The sequence below is a fragment of the Somniosus microcephalus genome, chromosome 16 (assembly GCF_052327205.1).
Source record: "Somniosus microcephalus isolate GS21.2 chromosome 16, FLI_Smic_1.0, whole genome shotgun sequence".
NCBI classification, from domain to species: Eukaryota; Metazoa; Chordata; class Chondrichthyes; order Squaliformes; family Somniosidae; genus Somniosus; species Somniosus microcephalus.
This window is the reverse complement of record NC_141002.1, coordinates 51,789,866-51,809,340: the sequence shown is the minus strand read 5'-3', so window position 1 is coordinate 51,809,340 and position 19,475 is coordinate 51,789,866. Positions and strand designations below refer to the sequence as shown.

Genomic DNA, 19,475 nt, shown 5'->3' with positions numbered 1-19,475 from the left:
GACTTATAGTGGGTGAAATTGGGTATCGCCCTGTTTGGGCCGCTAACTTTTGAAATTTTGAAAATTTAGCACTAGGCGCTAAGGATTCTGAACTTCTACTAAATTGGGTGTTAGCGCCCCAGGAAGGAAGTGGGGCGCTAAATCAAGCGTTAATGACCTCAGTGGAGTGCTACAGGGGCGCTACCAGCAGAGCGCTAATGGATTTCAGGTGCAATGCATTCAGCAATGATCCTTCACACTGGTTCCTTCCAGCTCTGAAAGGGGAGGTTGCATCATTGTGCAGATGCTCATTTTCAGCATTGCTGGCTTTGAGGCGACCTGTGAACGACTGAATCCCCTGATGGCTATGGCTGTTCCCACTCCCAGGGAGAGAGCTGGCCGAGGGAATCCTGCAAGGCCATCTGTAGTCTGTGGCACCGACACTCAACAGCCTTCCACCAGCCCTGCTGCAGCCACTGGGGAGACACTATGTAGGAGCAGTAGATTAGGAGACTGTAAAGAGGGGAGGCAAGGGTTTGCACAAGGGCGATTAGTCAATATTGATGTTATATATATGTGGTTAATGGTTTTTGATAAATTTATTACTGGAATGTTGCAGATTTGGTGCTGTGTCTAATTTCAGTTTTGGGGTGTGGTGTGGAATCACAAAGTGATGGAATGATGGCGACGTGCTCAGCAACCGGAACAAGGACTCAAAGTCACTGGAAACAAAGCCTGATGAGGTGATCACGGACCAACCTTGCAGAACGCCGATTGAGTGGCTGCCTCCTCCGTCGCTGCTGTTCGTCCTCCAGTTCCTCCTCCTCCTCCTCCTCCTCCTGAGGTGGTGGAGTTATGCCTGGTGGCAATGGCTGCGCCCTCATCATGGCCAAGTTGTGCAGCATGCAGCAGACATTGACGAAAAGTGACACCCGCTCAGCCGAGTACTGGAGGGCTCCTCCTGAGCGGTCAAGGCAGCGGAACCATTGTTTGAGCACTCCGATGGTCTGCTCAATGATGTTCCTGGTGGCAGCATGGCTCTCATTATATGAGTGCTGGGCAGGAATGTTGGGGTTGCGGAGGGGAGTCTTGAGCCATGTAGAGAGCAGATAGCCCTTGTCTCCAACCAGCCAGCCGCTAGCTTCATGAGGTGGCTGGAATAGATCTGGCACACCGGTCTGGCGCAGGATGAAGGCAGAAGGCGTCATGGTTGCTGCCAGGATAGCGGGCATTGACGGTCAGGATTCGCTGTGTGTGGTCGCGCACCAACTGCACATTAAGTGAATGGTAGTCTTTGCGGTTACATAATACCTCAAGATTGTTATGAGGTGCCCGCAAAGCGATGTGGGTGCAGTCAATGGCGCCCTGCACAATGGGAAAGCCCGCTATCCTGGCAAAGCCACATGCACGCACGCGCTGCTTCTCTTTGGTCATGGGGAAGGAAATGTAATCCCTTCTCCTTCTGTACAGAGCACCTGTGACCTGACAGATGGAACAATGGACAGCAATCTGGGAGATGTTGGAGATGTCGCCTGCTGCACACTGGAATGATCTGCTGGCACAGAAATTGAGGGCGACAGTGACCTTGACTGCCACTGAGAAAGCCGTGGTGGCCCTGATCTCAGGCTCGAGGTCTGGCTGGAGGAGGTGGCAGAGCTCTGTGACCACCTCCTTGCTGAAGCGGAGCCTCTAACACACTGGTCCTCAGTGAAATTCAAGTCGGAGAACAGCTGCCGAAATACCCTGGGTGGGTAAGACCTCCTGTTGAGAGCCCTGTTGGCCTTCCTGCCTCTGGCCACATTTTGCACTCTTCCTCTGTGTCTCAGTTGCCTCGGACGTTGACGCTGGAGGGCGAGGTCCAGTGCCAGTACAGCCCTCATGAAAGGATACAAATATTGCACTTTCAAATCTCCCCTCAATGAAACTCAATAATCTTTATGTGCCACAATATTCGTTAAAACGCAAAATGCTCAAATCGGTCAAAAAGCCTCTTTGCCAATGTGAAACTAACAATGCAGCATTGTTGGCCGATGAAAACTAAACCGGATGTGGACGCCTTTAAATAGCGCTTCTCCAGCGGACATCCGACTGAAAGCCGTTTCCTCTACCTGTTGTTGTTAACGGCAGGAGCACAAGCAGGAGGCGAGAGGGAATTTTTCATCCGGGGCACTGCGCACGACAGTGACATCACGTTCTCCGGGCACAGGAGATCGGGGCGCAACGTCTTACCGCCGCCACAAACCTCCCACCGAATTTAGCGGGAGGCGTTGATATCGCCGCGCCCGGTCGCAAACCCATGTGCGCCTCATTAGCACCCCCCCCCCCAAATTTCTAGCCCATAATGTCATCCTGGCCTAAATCCATCATATGCATGGCTGCACCTTACATAGGGAGAGCACACCTTACACCCTCTCTCAATTCCTGCAGAATTTAAGGCATATCCTCTCTAAATCCTAATTTCCAATCCCCTCCAGATAGATCCACTGGGTTTATGCCCTAACAAACCATCAGGATTTAGGGGCCATAATGTTTTGTCTCTGTGCAGTGCAATGGCACATCAACTATATTCTGATACATAGGCCTGGAAATGGCTATTTACTACATTTCTCTGGGCAAAGATTGAGAGAAACCCACAAATATTTGGGCTATTGCGCATTATAAAAATAGTGCATCCTTTGACTCATTAGTAGCATCAGCAGAGGAGATCCTATATTGTTAAGAAGAGTAACTATCTCTCATCCAGCCTGTATTACAATAACACTGATCCAGCGAACATTTCTATCTTGCTTTGACTGTTATTTCTAAACATTCGTTGGAAGATTATCATTCTCAAACTTCAGATTGCTATGTATAAACCTATCATATCTATATGTATAAACCTTGTGGTGTTCCATTCTGAGCAGCATTAAGATACTATGCTGTAAACTTGGGGCCTGAAATTCTATGGTTCCACATTGCCAGCACAAGTGTGGTGGAGCGGAACCCATCCAATTATGAATAAGGCCGTGACACTCTCCTAAATTGAGTCACATCCATGGATGGGATCGGGCTGACGGATGGGAGGGAAATGGGTTGGAACCTGGGGCAGATTCTATAAAGGGTGGATGATCTGCTTGACCAGATTACTGCCCAGGCAGAGCACCCTTTCACTGGAGGCTATTACAGTCGTAATTTGAAGGACATAAATACAAGACTTATAAGCTGGGTAACTCACACCCCCCACCCACCACCCCCAAACACAGACTAGTGGATACGTGGATAAGATTTCCAATTGCACCACAGCACCTTAGTATCATCACTCTGCAACCCAACAACAGCCCAAGGCAGTAATTATGCAGCACTGTACCCTTCAGTACCACAACACTACAACCATTAGCTGTGGCTCAGTGGGTAGCACATTCGCCTCTGAGTCAGAAGGTTGTGGGTTCAAGTGACTTGAGCACATAAAGCTAGGCTGACAATCCAGTGCAGTGCTGAGGGAGTGCTGCACTGTCAGAAGTGCCATCTTTCAGATGAGATGTTAAACTGAGGCCCTGTCTTCTCTCTCAGGTGGATGTAAAAGATTCCATGGCACTATTTTGAAGAAGAGCAGGGGAGTTATCCCCGGTGTCCTGGCCAATATTTATCCCTCAACCAACAGAACAAAAACAGATTATCTGGTCATTATCACATTGCTCTTTATGGGACCTTGCTGTGCGCAAATTGGCTGCCACGTTTCCTACATTACACCAGTAACTCCACTTCAAAAGTACTTAATTGACTGTAAAGCACTTTAAGACATCCGGTGGTCGTGAAAGGCGCTATAGAAATGCAAGTCTTTCTTTTAGATACCGACAGCACAGTTTTGCAACCACAGCACAGCAGTGCAGCATAGACAAACTCCTCTGGACAGTAACTGTGTAGCTCTAACATATAGCACTTTCAACACTATAGCAGCCTAACAACACCATGTCTCACAGTATCTAGGTGTGACCTTGCTGTAACATGGTACCCAGGTAATGGGGTGACTTCATCGTAGCGCAGTACCCAAGGTTAGCTGTGTATGTCAAATGATCTACAGCCTGTGTATATCTCAGGCCAGCTTTTGTACAGACAGGAAATTCAGAGGTTCTTTTTCTAATACATATGTGACTAAAGTTTATAGAGTGGGTCATTCATTTTATGTCTGTTCTTGTACTGAATGCACAACGTAGGTGCGATCACTTACAGGCAATATAATCTCTGTCATTGATATGAATGTGATGCCTTCATTTAGCAACAGATAATTACAGCTGACAGGCATGAAATCTCTCAAGCTGTCTATAATACAGTACAAAAACCATGGAAGTTATATTTTAAAAACAGAATCATCAATTAATGAACATTTTTATACCAATGTGTTATAAACAGAAAATATACACAGGATTTGGAATAACTTTCAATAGCTTTCAATAACTGAATAGATTTCATTGGTGCATAACTGGCCTGAACCTATCCCTCATGAATGAAGAACTAATTATCAGTGGTTGAATGCAAATAGGTATTTTCACACTTCACCAATGACATATCATTTCCTAAGATTACTAATGAGCAATTTTCAGAAGACATTTTCCTTGAGTTCACCATTTTGAACATTGACAGATCAAGAATTCAACCTTTAATCACTTTTACTTCATTTTTAAAGATATTTTTATGATCATCCAAGGGGATACCCAGGACCTGATGACTTTTTTTTCAGGGCAGGTTTTGTCCCCATCAAGGTGAGAGCCATTAGTGGTGCAAAATTCAATGTTTTTTCACTTTTTCCATTCTGTCAGCAGCAAGTACCCGGATCAGGTGTAGCATGGGTTCATTGCAGATTAAAGCCCCCTCCACTCTGCCCCAATAGTGTGTCTCAACCCCAGTCTCAGAAGGGCGCCTCACCACACCAATGTGACATATTCCATATCCCACAAGAGCCTCATCCTGGCCTTTCAGAGCGGAATTGCCAATTTAATGCTCATTGGTGCTGAATTCTGCATAGTTTTGTGCGCTGGTCTCACCCCTGCCAGGAAATGGCAGGAGACCAATTCAAATTATTTCATTTAGCTCAGGAACCTTACAGCCTATAGAGAAATTCGTAGTGCACTAGAAAGGTCTGACTGTGATTTGGGGGCTCACTCTATATGGTTCTGTTTGGCAAACAAAAGGCAGCTAATTGGTAATATTTCCATTTAAAAGTCCTTAGTTGAATCAGAGATTAAATAAAATCCTCTGACTCAGCAAAAAAACAGAAATAAAGGGCACCAATTAAAAAGACATCACTGAAGTACAGCTCTCGTCATTTTTGTCATAATAATGTGTAAGTGATGTTTTTACTGAACTTTAAGATACTTTGACATGTCACAGTATTTGGCAATAACAGGAGAAGATACTTTTGCCAGACACTGTTATAAAACGGTGCCTTTTTTAAATGCTTCTTGTCATTTTTTAGTTTTCTAACAAAGTTTTTCTGGGAAAAGCCCCAAGGTAGTCACAGGGTACTTTGTAATCATCGGGGGTTTCTTTTTTAACTTTGTACCCAGCTTAAACCTTCTTATCCTGGCACAATGCATCTTCATGTTTTTGATTACAAGTATACTGTGACAGGTGTTTGCAATACCTGCTTATTTTTGAGATCCATTGACAACTCGTAATCAGAGGCTGGTAAGTGGGAACATGCCACTGTCCCCTTGCTCCGCTGCATTCTCATTGGGGAGGCGGTGTGGTGCAGACTTGCTTTCTGCACCATGGTGCTGGAGACAGGAATCATGCGGCATGGCTTTCCCTCCTTGGCATCAGCTGACGAGCATTGCACTTGGTGAGAAACGGCATCCATGCCAGCTCCGTTAGAACTGATGCTGCTAGAAATGTTGATTTCACAGTCACCTGGGATCTTCGCAGGACCATCTGCCTCGGAGTTAATGGACTTACATCCAGGAGAGATGGTTTCATTACTGCAAAAATAAGGTGAGACACATGCTGTTAGTAACAGGCATCATGCAGTGGCAGACTGCAGTCTCTTTACCATCTCCCTCATTGATTTACATGGAAAGTGGCCGCACAGGGAAAGATCAATTTATAATAATTACAACAGACAGTTGGAAAGCAGCAATACATGAAGTGGCAAATGAAGAAAGGTTAGATTCAATCTCAAACACCAGGTTCGGATGTTTGACGCTGGGGGTAATTTTAATCTAAATCACCTGGTGGGAAACTAACGGGATCTGATTGGCCGCCTTCTTTACACCCCGCCCAATTTTACTTTCTACCGAGGTCAAGGAAAAGTAAAATCGGGCGGGGGTCAAACAGGCAGCTAATCCCATCCCATTAGTTTCCCTCCAATAGGTTAAGTTAAAATTAGCCCCAGTGTCTCAGGGTCTGAGTGAAGGATCAGAGACAAATGCTGTTTCAGGTTAGAAACAACTAAAGCAAATGATAGTCTATGGTGGGGTTTGTCGCAGTGTGTCTATTTAGGCTGCCTCACTCTCTCATTCACTGTGGGTCTTCTTTGTCTGTCATTGTAAATATATAACTATAGTTCAGCACAGTGCTTCTATTATCTTCATAATAGGGAGATTGATTTCGTGATGTTTGGCATCCGTGGTGAAGCTGTGCAGCAGGCGCCAGCTATCGGTGTACGGGTCGCTGAGGCCTGGGCCAGCTCAGCACCTGAAGCGCATCATAATGTGACCAGGATGTACCTGTGGTACTGAGTTTATGCAGTCTCATTCCCAAAATGCATAGAAAATACATAGAGGTTAAAAAACAGAGCCAGGCCATTGCGCCCAACCAGTCTGTGTCGCCATTTACCCTCCATGTGAATAAATAGTTCTAAGCGCATTTACCCATCCTGTTTCCATATCCCTTCAACCCCTTTCCCTTCATCCACTTATCCAATCTAATATTAAATGATGACACATTTTCTGTCTCAGCTACTTTTGCCTCTGTTCTAAATGCCTTACATTTAACCTTGTATCTATGGCCCTCATTTTTGACCCCTCAATTACTGGTAACAGTCTGCTTATATTTATCGTGTCCCATTTTTCCATAATTTTATACATTTCTATCATGTTGCTGCAGAATCTACATGGTTCTAATGAAAAAAGCCATGGATTGTCAAGTATTTTTTCCTATTTGTATTTTCCCTTGCATTTTAGTGAATCCATGTTGTACCCTCTCGAAAGCCTCAACATCCTTCCTATAATGTGGAGCCCAATACTCCGCACAGTCTCTAATTAAGGTCATATTAAGATTTTATGTATGCAGACTGAAAGTCTGAACAGCACATGAAAGATCCCATCGCTTACATTGGGACTCAGTCTCCAGAAGCAGCTGCATTGTTTTTTAATCTTGTTGTGAACAGCTGCTGCATTCGTTTTGAACCAATTCACTGCGTCGTTGCTGTTAGCTGTTTTACTAAAACCAAACATCTAAGGGCTTCTTAATGCTGCACCCCATCTGATATTTGAGACTATTTACTCAGAGAACTGTCATTGCGTGCTGCTTATATAAGAGTTGTGGCTATCTCTCTGGGCATCCCTCTCTAATGCATGTTCTAGAGGAGAATCAGAGGAAGCATACAAGACAGGTGCCTTTGTATCTTTGACAATCAAGCAGGAACACTCTAATGTTGGCATTTATGTTTACAGGATTAAGCAATCATTGCTTGAGAGGCCCAAAGAAACTTACATGCAGGGCTATGGTTCTCCAACGAGGCAGTGACACGGCTTTGCAAACTCCTGCAGCCAGAAATGGATACCAGTTCCAGGACAGGGACACCTTTGTCAGTGCCTGTCAAGGTAATCACTGCCTTGACTTTTTATGCTATTGGATCTTCCCAAGTAACAGCAGGAAATTGTCAAATTGCACAACATGCATTGCATATTTACATCATGTTAGATGACAGATGCCTTGTTTGCCCAAGTCAGTGAATTCATCAATTTCCCTATAGAAAAAAGCCAGCAACACATTAGTGCCCTGCACTTTTACCATCTGGCTCCATCACCCAAAATGCAGGACACTTTTGGTGGCACACATGTGGCCATACCAACCCCGACCCCAATGCAGCTCCCTTCTTGAACAGAAAGGGATCCACTCGATGTATGTGCAGCATGTCTGCGATCACAGGTTTTGAACAATACATGTGAATGCCCTATACCCTGCTCATTGCCATGATTCCTTCATTTTATGCCAAATAAAGTGCCACCCTTATTTCATGTCCTGGGCAAATTTGATTGATGGCTGCTGGGGAACCAAAACTATCCACTGCTGCAGTAGCTGCTTACTGCACTGAGGTACTCAAGGACAATACCAGAAGAATGATACAATGAGGTGTATTCTACCACTAGCAGAGCAGACTATTGGCAAGGATTCAGACATGTGGGCTGATGAGGGACAGTGCTGCATTTACCCCTGCCATTGTGTCAACAGGGGCTTTCTGTGGAGCAGACAGAAGATAGGCAGCAGCAACAAGTGGCAGAAGGTAACCCTGGCCAGAAACAGAAGATCAGAAAATATTCACTCAGCAAAAGCCATAATGCAGACTCTTATAGAGGACACATCAAAGATGATTCACTCATCAAGTGTTCACAGGGAGCGTACCTTGGGAAATTATGGGTGTACAGCCCATGATTTTCTGACCATTAAATCACAGGGAACTTGCCCACGTGCTGCCTGGAAGTGCCGGTCCCTACTGGCAATACCAGATCACAGAATGCTCCCTATTTAGGTAACTGCCTGAAACATCAAAAGCACAATCATCTTGCCAATGGATCAATGCTTATATTGGCCTCAGCCATACATCTAAAATCTATGAACACAACAGTATTTCTTTCCAACAAGCTTAATCATACCAAAAGAACTGTTGCATGACAATTATCAGTCATCTCATCTCTTATTGACCCTTATAGTTTGCGGTGCCAGTGTGCTTTCACCAGTGTTTCCTCTTTGGCGAGTATATGGTGTGTATCTTCTACTTCCGAATTATGTGTTCCTTCCAAATTTTACCCCAGTAGGGGAGAAAGTGAGGTGGATGGCTGATGGCTGTCAGTGTCAGTGTCTGACTAGACACTGTATACAACCATTGTCCTTTTGCATACAGTCTTTCATTATGACTAAGCTGCATGGCACACTTTTCTTGAAGACAGAGATGGTAGTTGGACAGTAGGTGGCCCTGCAACTACAGCTTAGCAATGGTGCAGTTGCTGCCCAAACCTGTATGCTATGCAACACTTCTATCGCAATTTTAATGGGGAGGCTAGATGATACAAGTGTGGATTCCACAATAACAGACACTTGTATCATCCATACCAGCTCTTGCCATTGCCCTGTTACTGATCATTCCCACAGAATAACCAGGAAGTAGTGCAGGAACAGCTCTGCGCATCTGTGAGATTGTGGAAGCCTGGTAATGTCTGGTTCCCCAACATAATAAATGCCAGGAAGACAAAGGGGAAAACATTGGATATCACCCATTTTGGGGTGCTAATATCAGCCGGGCACAAAGTTTAGCGCCTGGCGCTAATTATCGCCTCCGACTGCAAAATTCGTCTCCATCGCCCCTGGAGGTGATTTGAGCGCTAAACCAGGCGCTACACACCACTCTTAAGGTGCAAATGTCAGGGAGCGAGGCGCTACCTCAGAACACTACCGAAGCTCAGGCGATGCCCGTTACCATGGAAGCCAGACAGACTGGCACCGTCCAGTTTTTAAAGGGGAGGGGCCATCTTGCTGGCCAGCCACTCCCTGCTCATTGCAGCCTTGAATCTCAGCCTGGAGAGACCTCTAAAGCATTTGTGTTGAAAGCACTAATGGATAGGCCCAGGGAAAGAGCTCGGCGCTTAGGAACCTCAAAAGTGGTGCTGAGGGCCAAAACTCCTTAGGACAGTGTTAAATCTTCCCAGGCGTCTCTCTCCCTCTCAACCTGCATGTACCAAAAATTTTGCTGACAAGAAAAGGCAGGAAGCGCCCGCCTTTAAATAGCGCTCACCCAGTCCCTTCCCAACCTCAAAACGTTCCTCTCTGCCTATTGTTCCTAGCGGCAGGCGCTAAGGCAGGGGGCAAGAATCAATATCTGGTCCAGGGCGCTACCGGGGCATTGCACGCTCGACTGCCGTCACGATCTGCGGGTGCAGGAGATCGTGACGGTAGTGTTTAGCGCCGCCACAAGAAAAACAGGTCAATTTCACGAGCAGCACTAAAATTGCCACACTCGGGCGCTAAGTTCCGAGCGCCCCCCCAGAGGCGCTAACAGGTGGCGCTAACCAACCAAATTTTTCCCCCTAACAGCTGTAGTTTGGAGCTCAATATTTCTAAAGCTCTAGACTCCATTTGTTAAGGAAGCTATGTCTGAGCAAAGAACTCGGTCATGGAGAGGGGAGGGGAGCAGCACTACACAAGATCCCCAGGTAGCCATGCTCTCCATGCTGGTCTACAGCTCAATGCAGCACTGCACAGATGTGCATTGTGAATTTTTCATACATGCTTTCAAATTCTGCAAGTTGCTTGGCTTACTCTTGAATGGCTATACGAAGTGCTGATGCTTAGCAACCAAACTGTGCTTGTAGCCCAACCCGATGAAGCTCGAAACTCTGGGGCCCTTCAGTTGGCAACAGGTTGCAGCTCCTCCAGTTCCATCTGAACTTGCTTCTCCTCAATCATATTCAGTACTTTGCCAAGTGCTCCTGTCTGTAACTTATTAACTGATACCCTGCCTGGAGTGGATGTATCGATGGCGGTGCTTGCCATCCTATAGGTGGGTGATGCAGGGTGCTGTAACATGTTCGGTTGAGTCTGTGCATTGGGCATTGACATATCCGCATCTTGGCAATTTATTGGAGCAGAGGAACAGATTTTAGAACACTGGCAGTAAGACACCCCTTGAAAATGAGTTTACATGGAAAGACATCTGAATGTGTCATGCTGCAGTGTATGCATATGTGAGGAAGTGAATGAGTGAAAAAGGAAAGACAGCATAAGAAACAAAGGATGATATTAGCCACGAGCATGAGGAGGCCTCCAAGTTCCCTTCCTTCACTCCCTCTATTGCCTTCAGGCACCGATTGCAGGATTCCCTCCTCATAAGAAGACAGGGTTTGTAGGTTAGGGTCTGCATGCTGCCTGTTATGTGCGGCCTTCTTCTGCAAGTAGGTAGAAAAAGACATATGTTGAAAAGAGGGAGGACGTTTGCCATGCAGATGCCCATGCTAGTAGCTACCTTATCTGTGTCTGTGAATGTGCACCATGCTGGTGCTTTGTATTGGCAGCATCCTCGATGTTTCCTGCCTGACAATTGTGATGGGCTCGAAGCAAACAGGCTGCCAAGGCAGCAATAAACAGTGCCTTGGTAAAATATTGGCCATACTGTGCACATGGACCTGAAAAGTTGCCAGAGTGCTGTGTATTCTCCTTCTGTGCTGTTGCCCAAACTTAAACTGAAGTGCTGTCAACATGCATTGTAAGGCATCGTTATTTGATTAAGTGTAATGTGAACAGCTTTGACAATCTACCTGAAACCAGCAAGTTTTGACCTTGCCAGCTCCCAGGTTCAGTGTCTAGGTGAGACAACAGTCAGTTTTTCAGCTGTCTCTATCCAGGCTAGCTCTGCTCGTCACTGGAAGTTGGCCCACAGCAGAAAATGGACAATTTTTTTCCACACAACCTCCTCCAATAGCTCCTCCAAAGCTACTTAATTAAATGGAGCTGTTCTTCCACATCCATTTGTTTATTCCAATTTTTGCCCTTTTTAGGAGCAGGACAGCTGTATGGGCAACTAACTGAGCTTTAGTTGCTGCTGGCAGCAGATACGACAACCCATGGTCCCAGGGTGTTCCCAGCACGTCATGCTATATGCACCAGGAGTGACACCATTTTATAAAAATAAGCTGATCTTGCATTTCCATGCAAGGTCACCACTCTACACTGCAGGGAGGCACAGTGCCTAAAGAATAGTGGTCCTGCCATCATTGCACCAGGGGTGCATTATGGGACAAAAGAAGGAGAACCTCCAGTGGTCCTTTTAGGGGTAGCTGGTTAGGCAGCTCAAGATCAGGTATAACTAGGTGAAGCAAACACTGCACAAGCTCTGACCATTTTTGAATTTTGCATTGAGGGTGTACGAGCAATATAGGATCCTGATTTGCATATTTAAGGATCTAATGCCTATTTCAGATGGGATCTCTGGGCAACTTAAAGCCACCCGAGCCAATATGGTGCCCGCTGCACTTTTGCAACATGAAATTCAGATGCCTAACGCCTATTTAACGGGCACCATAAGTTGAAATTCTCCCCCATAATTTCTTCCATCTCATGTGTACATCCAATCTTCCAACTACAGTATGTTGAAACTGTCAAGTTGACGAGCCTATCATCTACATCGTGGCTGATGAGGCATCAGTTAATTATCTTCTACTTCATAAGTTAACCCAAGTCATTCTGTTTACTCACTGCCAGAAACTCCATGCTGATCTCACCCCCTTCCTAGATGTCTGCTTAAACAGAACCCAATGGTTCACAACCTCAGTGTCCTACTCCACCCTTCAAAACCCACATCCAGTCTATTATCAAGAATACTTACTTATACCTCTAGAACATTGCCAGCCTCCATACCTAACGCACTCCCACCACGGCTTCAATGCTCATTCATATATTTGTTACCTCTAGGTCCTCTTTTCCAATATTGTCCTTACTGCCTTTCTGAATTCCACCCCACACAAACTCAAACTCATCCAAAACCCCGCTAATGTAACCCCACTATTCAAAAAAGGTGGTAGAGAGAAAACAGGGAATTATAGACCGGTAAGCCTGACATCAGTAGTGGGGAAAATGCTAGAGTCCATTATAAAAGATGTAATAGCAGAGCACTTGGAAAACTGTGACAGGATTGGACAAAGTCAACATGGATTTACAAAAGGTTAATCGTGCTTGACTAATCTACTGGAATTTTTTGAGGATGTAACTGGTAGAATAGATAAGGGAGAACCAGTGGATGTAGTGTATTTGAACTTTCAGAAGGCTTTCGATAAGGTCCCGCATAAGAGATTAGCGTGTAAAGTTAAAGCACGTGGGATTGGGGGTAAGGTACTGACTTGGATAGAGAACTGGTTGGCAGACAGAAAGCAAAGAGTTGGAATAAACGGGTCTTTTTCCGAGTGGCAGGCAATGACTAGTGGGGTACCGCAGGGATCGGTCCTAGGACCCCAGCTATTCACAATATATATTAATGATCTAGACGAGGGAACTAGATGTAATATCTCCAAGTTTGCAGATGACACAAAGCTGGGTGGGCATGTGTGCTGTGAGGAGGATGCTGAGAAACTCCAGTATGTTTTGGACAGGTTGGGTGATTGGGCAGATGCATGGCAGATGCAGTATAATGTGGATAAATGCGAGGTTATCCACTTTGGTGGCAAAAACAGGAAGGCAGATTATTATCTGAATGGCAATAGATTGGGAGAAGGGGAAGTGCAATGAGACTTGGGTGTCCTTGTGCACCAGTTGCTGAAGGTAAGCATGCAGGTGCAGCAGGCGGTTAAGAAGGCAAATGGTATGTTGGCCTTCATAGCGAGAGGATTCGAGTACAGGAGCAAGGATGTCTTGCTGCAGCTGTACAGGGTCTTGGTGAGACCACACCTTGAGTATTGTGTGCAGTTTTGGTCGCCTTATCTGAGGAAGGATGTTCTTGCCATGGAGGGAGTGCAGCGAAGATTCACCAGACTGATACCTGGGATGGCAGGAATGACGTATGAGGAGAGATTGGGTCGATTGGACTTATATTCGCTGGAGTTTAGAAGAATGAGAGGGGATCTCATTGAAACGTATAAAATTCTAACAGGACTAGACAGACTAGATGCAGGAAGGATGTTCCCGATGGCGGGGGAGTCCAGAACCAGTGGTCACAGTCTAAAGATAAGGGGTAAGCCATTTAGGACAGAGATGAGGAGGAATTTCTTCACCCAGAGAGTGGCGAACCTGTGGAATTCTCTACCACAAAAGGCAGTTGAGGCCAATTCATTAAATATATTCAAGAAGGAGTTAGATATATTTCTTAAGGCTAAAGGGATCAAGGGATATGGGGAGAAAGCAGGGACAGGGTACTGAATTTGGATGATCAACCATGATCTCATTAAATGCCGGAGCAGGCTCGAGGGGCCGAATGGCCTACTCCTGCTCCTATCTTCTATGTTTCTATGTTTCTATGTCTGAATCTCATCTTACACATTCCATTCACTTATCATCTTGCCCGTGCCAACCTCCATTAGCACCTCGCACCTCAACATACCAACTTCAAAACGTTGCAACTCATCCTCATCTACAAATCCCTCATCGTCTTGCGCATCCCTACTTCTGCAACCTCCCCCAACCCAAAATCCCAGTGCACACCTCTGCTCTTCCACCTCTGGTCTACTGTGCATTCCCCACTGCCTGTGCTCCACATTAGTGGCAGAGATTTCAGTCACCTTGCCCCACATTCTGGAATCCTTCTTAAACTCTTTTGTCTTGTTACATCCCCATCTTTAAAAGCCTCCTTAATACATACCTCGTCAACAAATTTTTCAGCCACCTCCCCTAATTTCCCTCCTACTCCTAATCGGGTCTGACCCACTCTCTTCCTGACCCAGATAGCTACAATTGCCAGGTGTATCCCCCACCAAGGCTTAAATTCCCAAAAGCAACCACACGGCCTAGGCACCAACAAACATGCAAAGCCTAGCATGTATTTACATGAACTGTTCCCTCCTGATCTCGCCTTGCATTTTCCATAGCTTGCTCACTCCTAATCTTTCTGTGCAATTTCTTCAGCTCACTCCACCGCCGAGATGAATTTCTAGGCCAGAGACTTTAAAGCCAGTTTTACAAAGGTGTGCTGCTGGTAGGGAATCTTCCTTCTGGTCATACATATTGGAGAATTGGAGATGTGATGTTCACAGCATGCCATCCACACTGGCGAAGAAATTTTACAAATACGGTAACATTAGGCTGTGGTGGCCCATGGCACAAGGGCCCCTGTGTCAGCAGTGCAGTGGGCGGGTGATGCCAGGTTTTTTGAGGTGAGTTCAGCTTTCTAATTTGGATAGGCTGCTGGTGCATGAAATGCTTACTTAGAGAACCCAGCTTGTAACACACTTGGCCAGGGAATATAAAATATGACAAGGCAGCAGCTCTTAAAGGACTTTAACTTGCCATGACTAAGTAAGCCGTGGTGGTGGAAGAAAAATGAACTAAGTGTTCACAATGGCACAGTGCAGTATATTCCCTTGGATGATGAAAAGTTGGAGGTAGACCCAAGGAAGCTGGACCTATTTGAGTGAAAGCTCTGCCTCCTGTCCATCTGGTGTTTCCTTTCCACAGGAAAAATGATTGAGGTGTTACCTCTTGAAAATATGACATTTGTCACTTACTTGATACATGTGTGCATTGAATACTGCCTGATGTGGGAGATGTCCCCTGTGTTGAAAATATCTATTAACATGAAAGCCTTATGCTATTCTACAGGAATAGTCATCTCTGCTCCAGATGTTCTCTGCAGGTTATTCTGCAGCAGGCCGTACAACTCTGTGACAACCAGTCTTGAGAAATGGAAGCAGGGAAGGCAGATCTCCTTCATGAACAGATATGTGTGGAAGAGTATATAAACAGAGGTCTCAAGGTAGGGCTGGGGGCAGACAAAATGCCTCCTGCATTTATTGTCCCTTTATAAACTTGTTTCCCTCATTTAAATCATGCAGTGTATGTGAACTCCCAAAGGATTCCCATCCTCATCGTTTTAGTGCGGGAGACTCGGCGGCGGCGGCGAGCTACAAAAGGCGGCAGCGGGGCCAGGAGAGGCCTCAGAGCAGCGGCGGCAGGCAGCGAGAGAGGCGGGACCTGCGGGAGACTCGGCGGCGGCGGCGAGCTACAAAAGGCGGCAGCGGGGCCAGGAGAGGCCTCAGAGCAGCGGCGGCAGGCAGCGAGAGAGGCGGGACCTGCGAGAGACTCGGCGGCGGCGGCGAGCTACAAAAGGCGGCAGCGGGGCCAGGAGAGGCCTCAGAGCAGCGGCGGCAGGCAGCGAGAGAGGCGGGACCTGCGGGAGACTCGGCGGCGGCAGCGAGCTACAAAAGGCGGCAGCGGGGCCAGGAGAGGCCTCAGAGCAGCGGCGGCAGGCAGCGAGAGAGGCGGGACCTGCGGGAGACTCGGCGGCGGCGGCGAGCTACAAAAGGCGGCAGCGGGGCCAGGAGAGGCCTCAGAGCAGCGGCGGCAGGCAGCGAGAGAGGCGGGACCTGCGGGAGACTCGGCGGCGGCGGCGAGCTACAAAAGGCGGCAGCGGGGCCAGGAGAGGCATACCAAACTCCAGTCTGCGAGCTCAGAAGTTGCAGAGAGGTAAAAAGTAATCGGGGTGTGACGTCACCAGGGAGCAGGTAAGTGATTGGTTGGTGAGTATATCTCTCTTTTCATTACAAGCTTGAATTCTGTGGTGTTAAACTTCTAGGGGCTCTGTGTTGTAGTGAGGACAGTTGGTAAATAAAGCGCCCTAGAGTATACCTGTAACTGGGGTATTGAATAAATCTTTAGATTAATTAAAGGAGTAAGTCATGGCAGGAGAGCTCAGACCCGTGTTCTGCTCCTCCTGCTCTATGTGGGAAGTCAGGGACGCTGCCAGTGTCCCTGGCGACCATGTGTGCGGGAAATGCATCCAGCTGCAGCTACTTGTAGACCACATTGTGGCGCTCGAGCTGCGGGTGGATGAGTTTTGGAGCATGCGCGATGCTGAGAGGGTCGTAGATAGCACGTTTAGCGAGTTGTTCACGCCTCAGGGTAGGGCTGCACAGGGGGTGACCATCAGGCGGAGCAACAGAGGCAGGCAGGAAGTGCAGGGGCCCCCTGCGGGCATCCCCCTTTCAAACAAGTATACCAAGTTGGATACTGTTGAGGGGGATGACTCACCAGGGGAAGGCAGCAGCAGCCAGCTTCCTGGCACCAGGGACGCTTCTGCTGCTCAGAAAGGGAGGAAAAAGAGTGGGAGAGCAATAGTGGTAGGGGATTCTATCGTAAGGGGAACAGATAGGCGTTTCTGTGGCCGCAAACGTGACTCCAGGATGGTTTGTTGCCTCCCTGGGGCCAGGGTCATGGATGTCACTGAGCGGCTACAGGGCATTCTTAAGGGGGAGGGTGAGCAGGCAGAGGTCGTGGTCCACATTGGGACCAACGACATAGGTAGGAAGGGGGATGAGGTCCTGCATCAAGAATTTAGGGAGCTAGGTAACAGATTAAAGAGCAGGACCTCAAAGGTTGTAATCTCTGGATTACTCCCAGTGCCACATGCTAGTGAGTATAGGAATAGGAGGATAGAGCAGATGAATGCGTGGCTAAAGAGTTGGTGTAGGGGGGAGGGTTTTACTTTCCTGGCTCACTGGGCCTGCTTCTGGGGAAGGTGGGACTTGTACAAGTCGGACGGGTTGCACCTGAACCAGAGCGGGACAAATATCCTTGCGGGGAGGTTTGCTAGCACTGTTGGGGGGGGTTTAAACTAACTTGGCAGGGGGATGGGATACAGAGGGGAGCTGAAAGAGGGGGTGATGTGCTGCCAATTATAGAGAAAAAAACAAGTCAGCTTGGTAGACAGGGCAAATATACAAGGGCAAGGCTGGATGGCATCTATTTTAATGCAAGGAGTCTTGCAAATAAGGTGGATGAACTGAAGGTGTTGATAAACACATGGGAGTATGATATTGTTGCTATCACGGAGACATGGTTGAGGGAGGGGCAAGACTGGCAGCTCAATATTCCGGGGTACAGAATCTTCAGGCGAGACAGAGGGGGGGGGGGTATAAGAGGAGGGGGTGTCGCAATATTAATTAAGGAGTCAATTACTGCAGTAAGGAGAGATGACATATTAGCAGGTTCCTCTAATGAGGCCATATGGGTGGAGCTTAAAAACAAGAAGGGGGCAAGCACTTTGCTGGGAGTGTACTATAGGCCTCCAAACAGTCAGGGGGAGATAGAGGAACAGATATGTAGGCAAATCTCAGAGAAATGTGCAAATAATAGGGTAATAATAATGGGGGATTTCAACTTCCCCAATATTAACTGGGATAGTCAGAGTGTGAAAGGCACAGAGGGTGTAGAATTCTTAAAGTGCATCCAGGAGAGCTTTTTGAGCCAGCATGTAGAAGGTCCTACAAGAGAGGGGGCAGTACTGGACCTAATTCTAGGGAATGTGGCCAGCCAAGTGGAAGAAGTGCTAGTAGGTGAGCACTTTGGTGACAGTGACCATAATATGGTGAGATTTAAGGTGGTCATGGAAAAGGACAGGGATGGGCCGGAAATAAAGGTTCTAAATTGGGGGAAGGCCGATTTTAATAGGATAAGGCAGGATCTGGCCAAAATGGACTGGGATCAGCTACTTGTAGGAAAATCCGCATCGGAGCAATGGGAGGCTTTCAGAAGGGAGATTGAGATCATACAATGGCAACATGTTCCCATAAAGGTCAAGGGTGGTTCCAAAAACCACAGGGAACCGTGGATGTCAGGGGATATACGAGAATGGATTAGAAAAAAAAGGAGGGCTTTTGGCAGATACAAAAGGCTAAAGACGGAGGAAGCCCTAGAGGAGTACAAAAAGTGCAGGGGGATACTTAAAAAAGAAATTAGGAGATCAAGGAGGGGCCATGAAATAACACTGGCGAGCAAAATAAAGGAAAATCCTAAGATGTTTTATAAGTATATTAAGGGTAAGAGGATAACTAGGGAAAAAATAGGGCCCATTAGGGACAAAAGTGGCAATCTGCGTGTGGAGCCGGAAGATGTAGGAGGGGTTCTAAATGAATTTTTTGCATCTGTTTTCACTATGGAGAGGGACGATGTAGACATAGAAATAGGGCGGGGGGACTGTGATATGCTCGAACACATTAACATCGAGAGGGAGGAGGTATTGGCGGTTTTAGCAGGCCTAAAAATGGATAAATCCCCAGGCCCGGACGAAATGTATCCCAGGCTGCTGTGTGAGGCAAAGGAAGAGATTGCGGGGGCTCTAACACACATATTCAGAACCTCTCTGGCCACAGGGGATGTGCCAGAGGACTGGAGAACCGCTAATGTAGTTCCATTATTCAAGAAGGGGAGTAGGGAAAAACCGGGGAACTACAGGCCAGTGAGCCTAGCATCAGTGGTGGGAAAATTATTGGAAAAAATTCTGAGGGACAAAATCAGTCTCCACTTGGAGAGGCAAGGATTAATCAGGGATAGTCAACATGGCTTTGTCAAGGGAAGATCATGTCTGACTAATTTGATTGAATTTTTTGAGGGGGTGACTAGGTGTGTGGATGAGGGTAACGCAGTGGATGTGGTATACATGGATTTCAGTAAGGGCTTCGATAAAGTCCCGCACAGGAGACTGGTCAAGAAGGTAAGAGCCCATGGAATCCAGGGTGCCTTGGCACGTTGGATACAAAACTGGCTTAGTGGCAGAAGGCAGAGGGTGATGGTCGAAGGTTGTTTTTGTGACTGGAAGCCTGTGGCCA

At 46.9% G+C, this 19,475-nt stretch overlaps 1 protein-coding gene across 1 annotated transcript in view; it reads right to left on the bottom strand.

Annotated features, from left to right (window-relative positions):
• The window catches only part of LOC147106169 (IQ motif and SEC7 domain-containing protein 3-like), a 246,485-nt gene extending 240,293 nt beyond the window's left edge, over nucleotides 1-6,192 (bottom strand). Inside the window, exon 1 of the mRNA XM_086009022.1 lies at nucleotides 5,600-6,192. Within this exon, the coding sequence (XP_085865148.1) occupies nucleotides 5,600-5,815 (216 nt within the window). The 5' untranslated portion in view covers nucleotides 5,816-6,192. The remainder of the gene's footprint in view (nucleotides 1-5,599) is intronic.
• Between the last annotated feature and the right edge of the window lie 13,283 nt (nucleotides 6,193-19,475).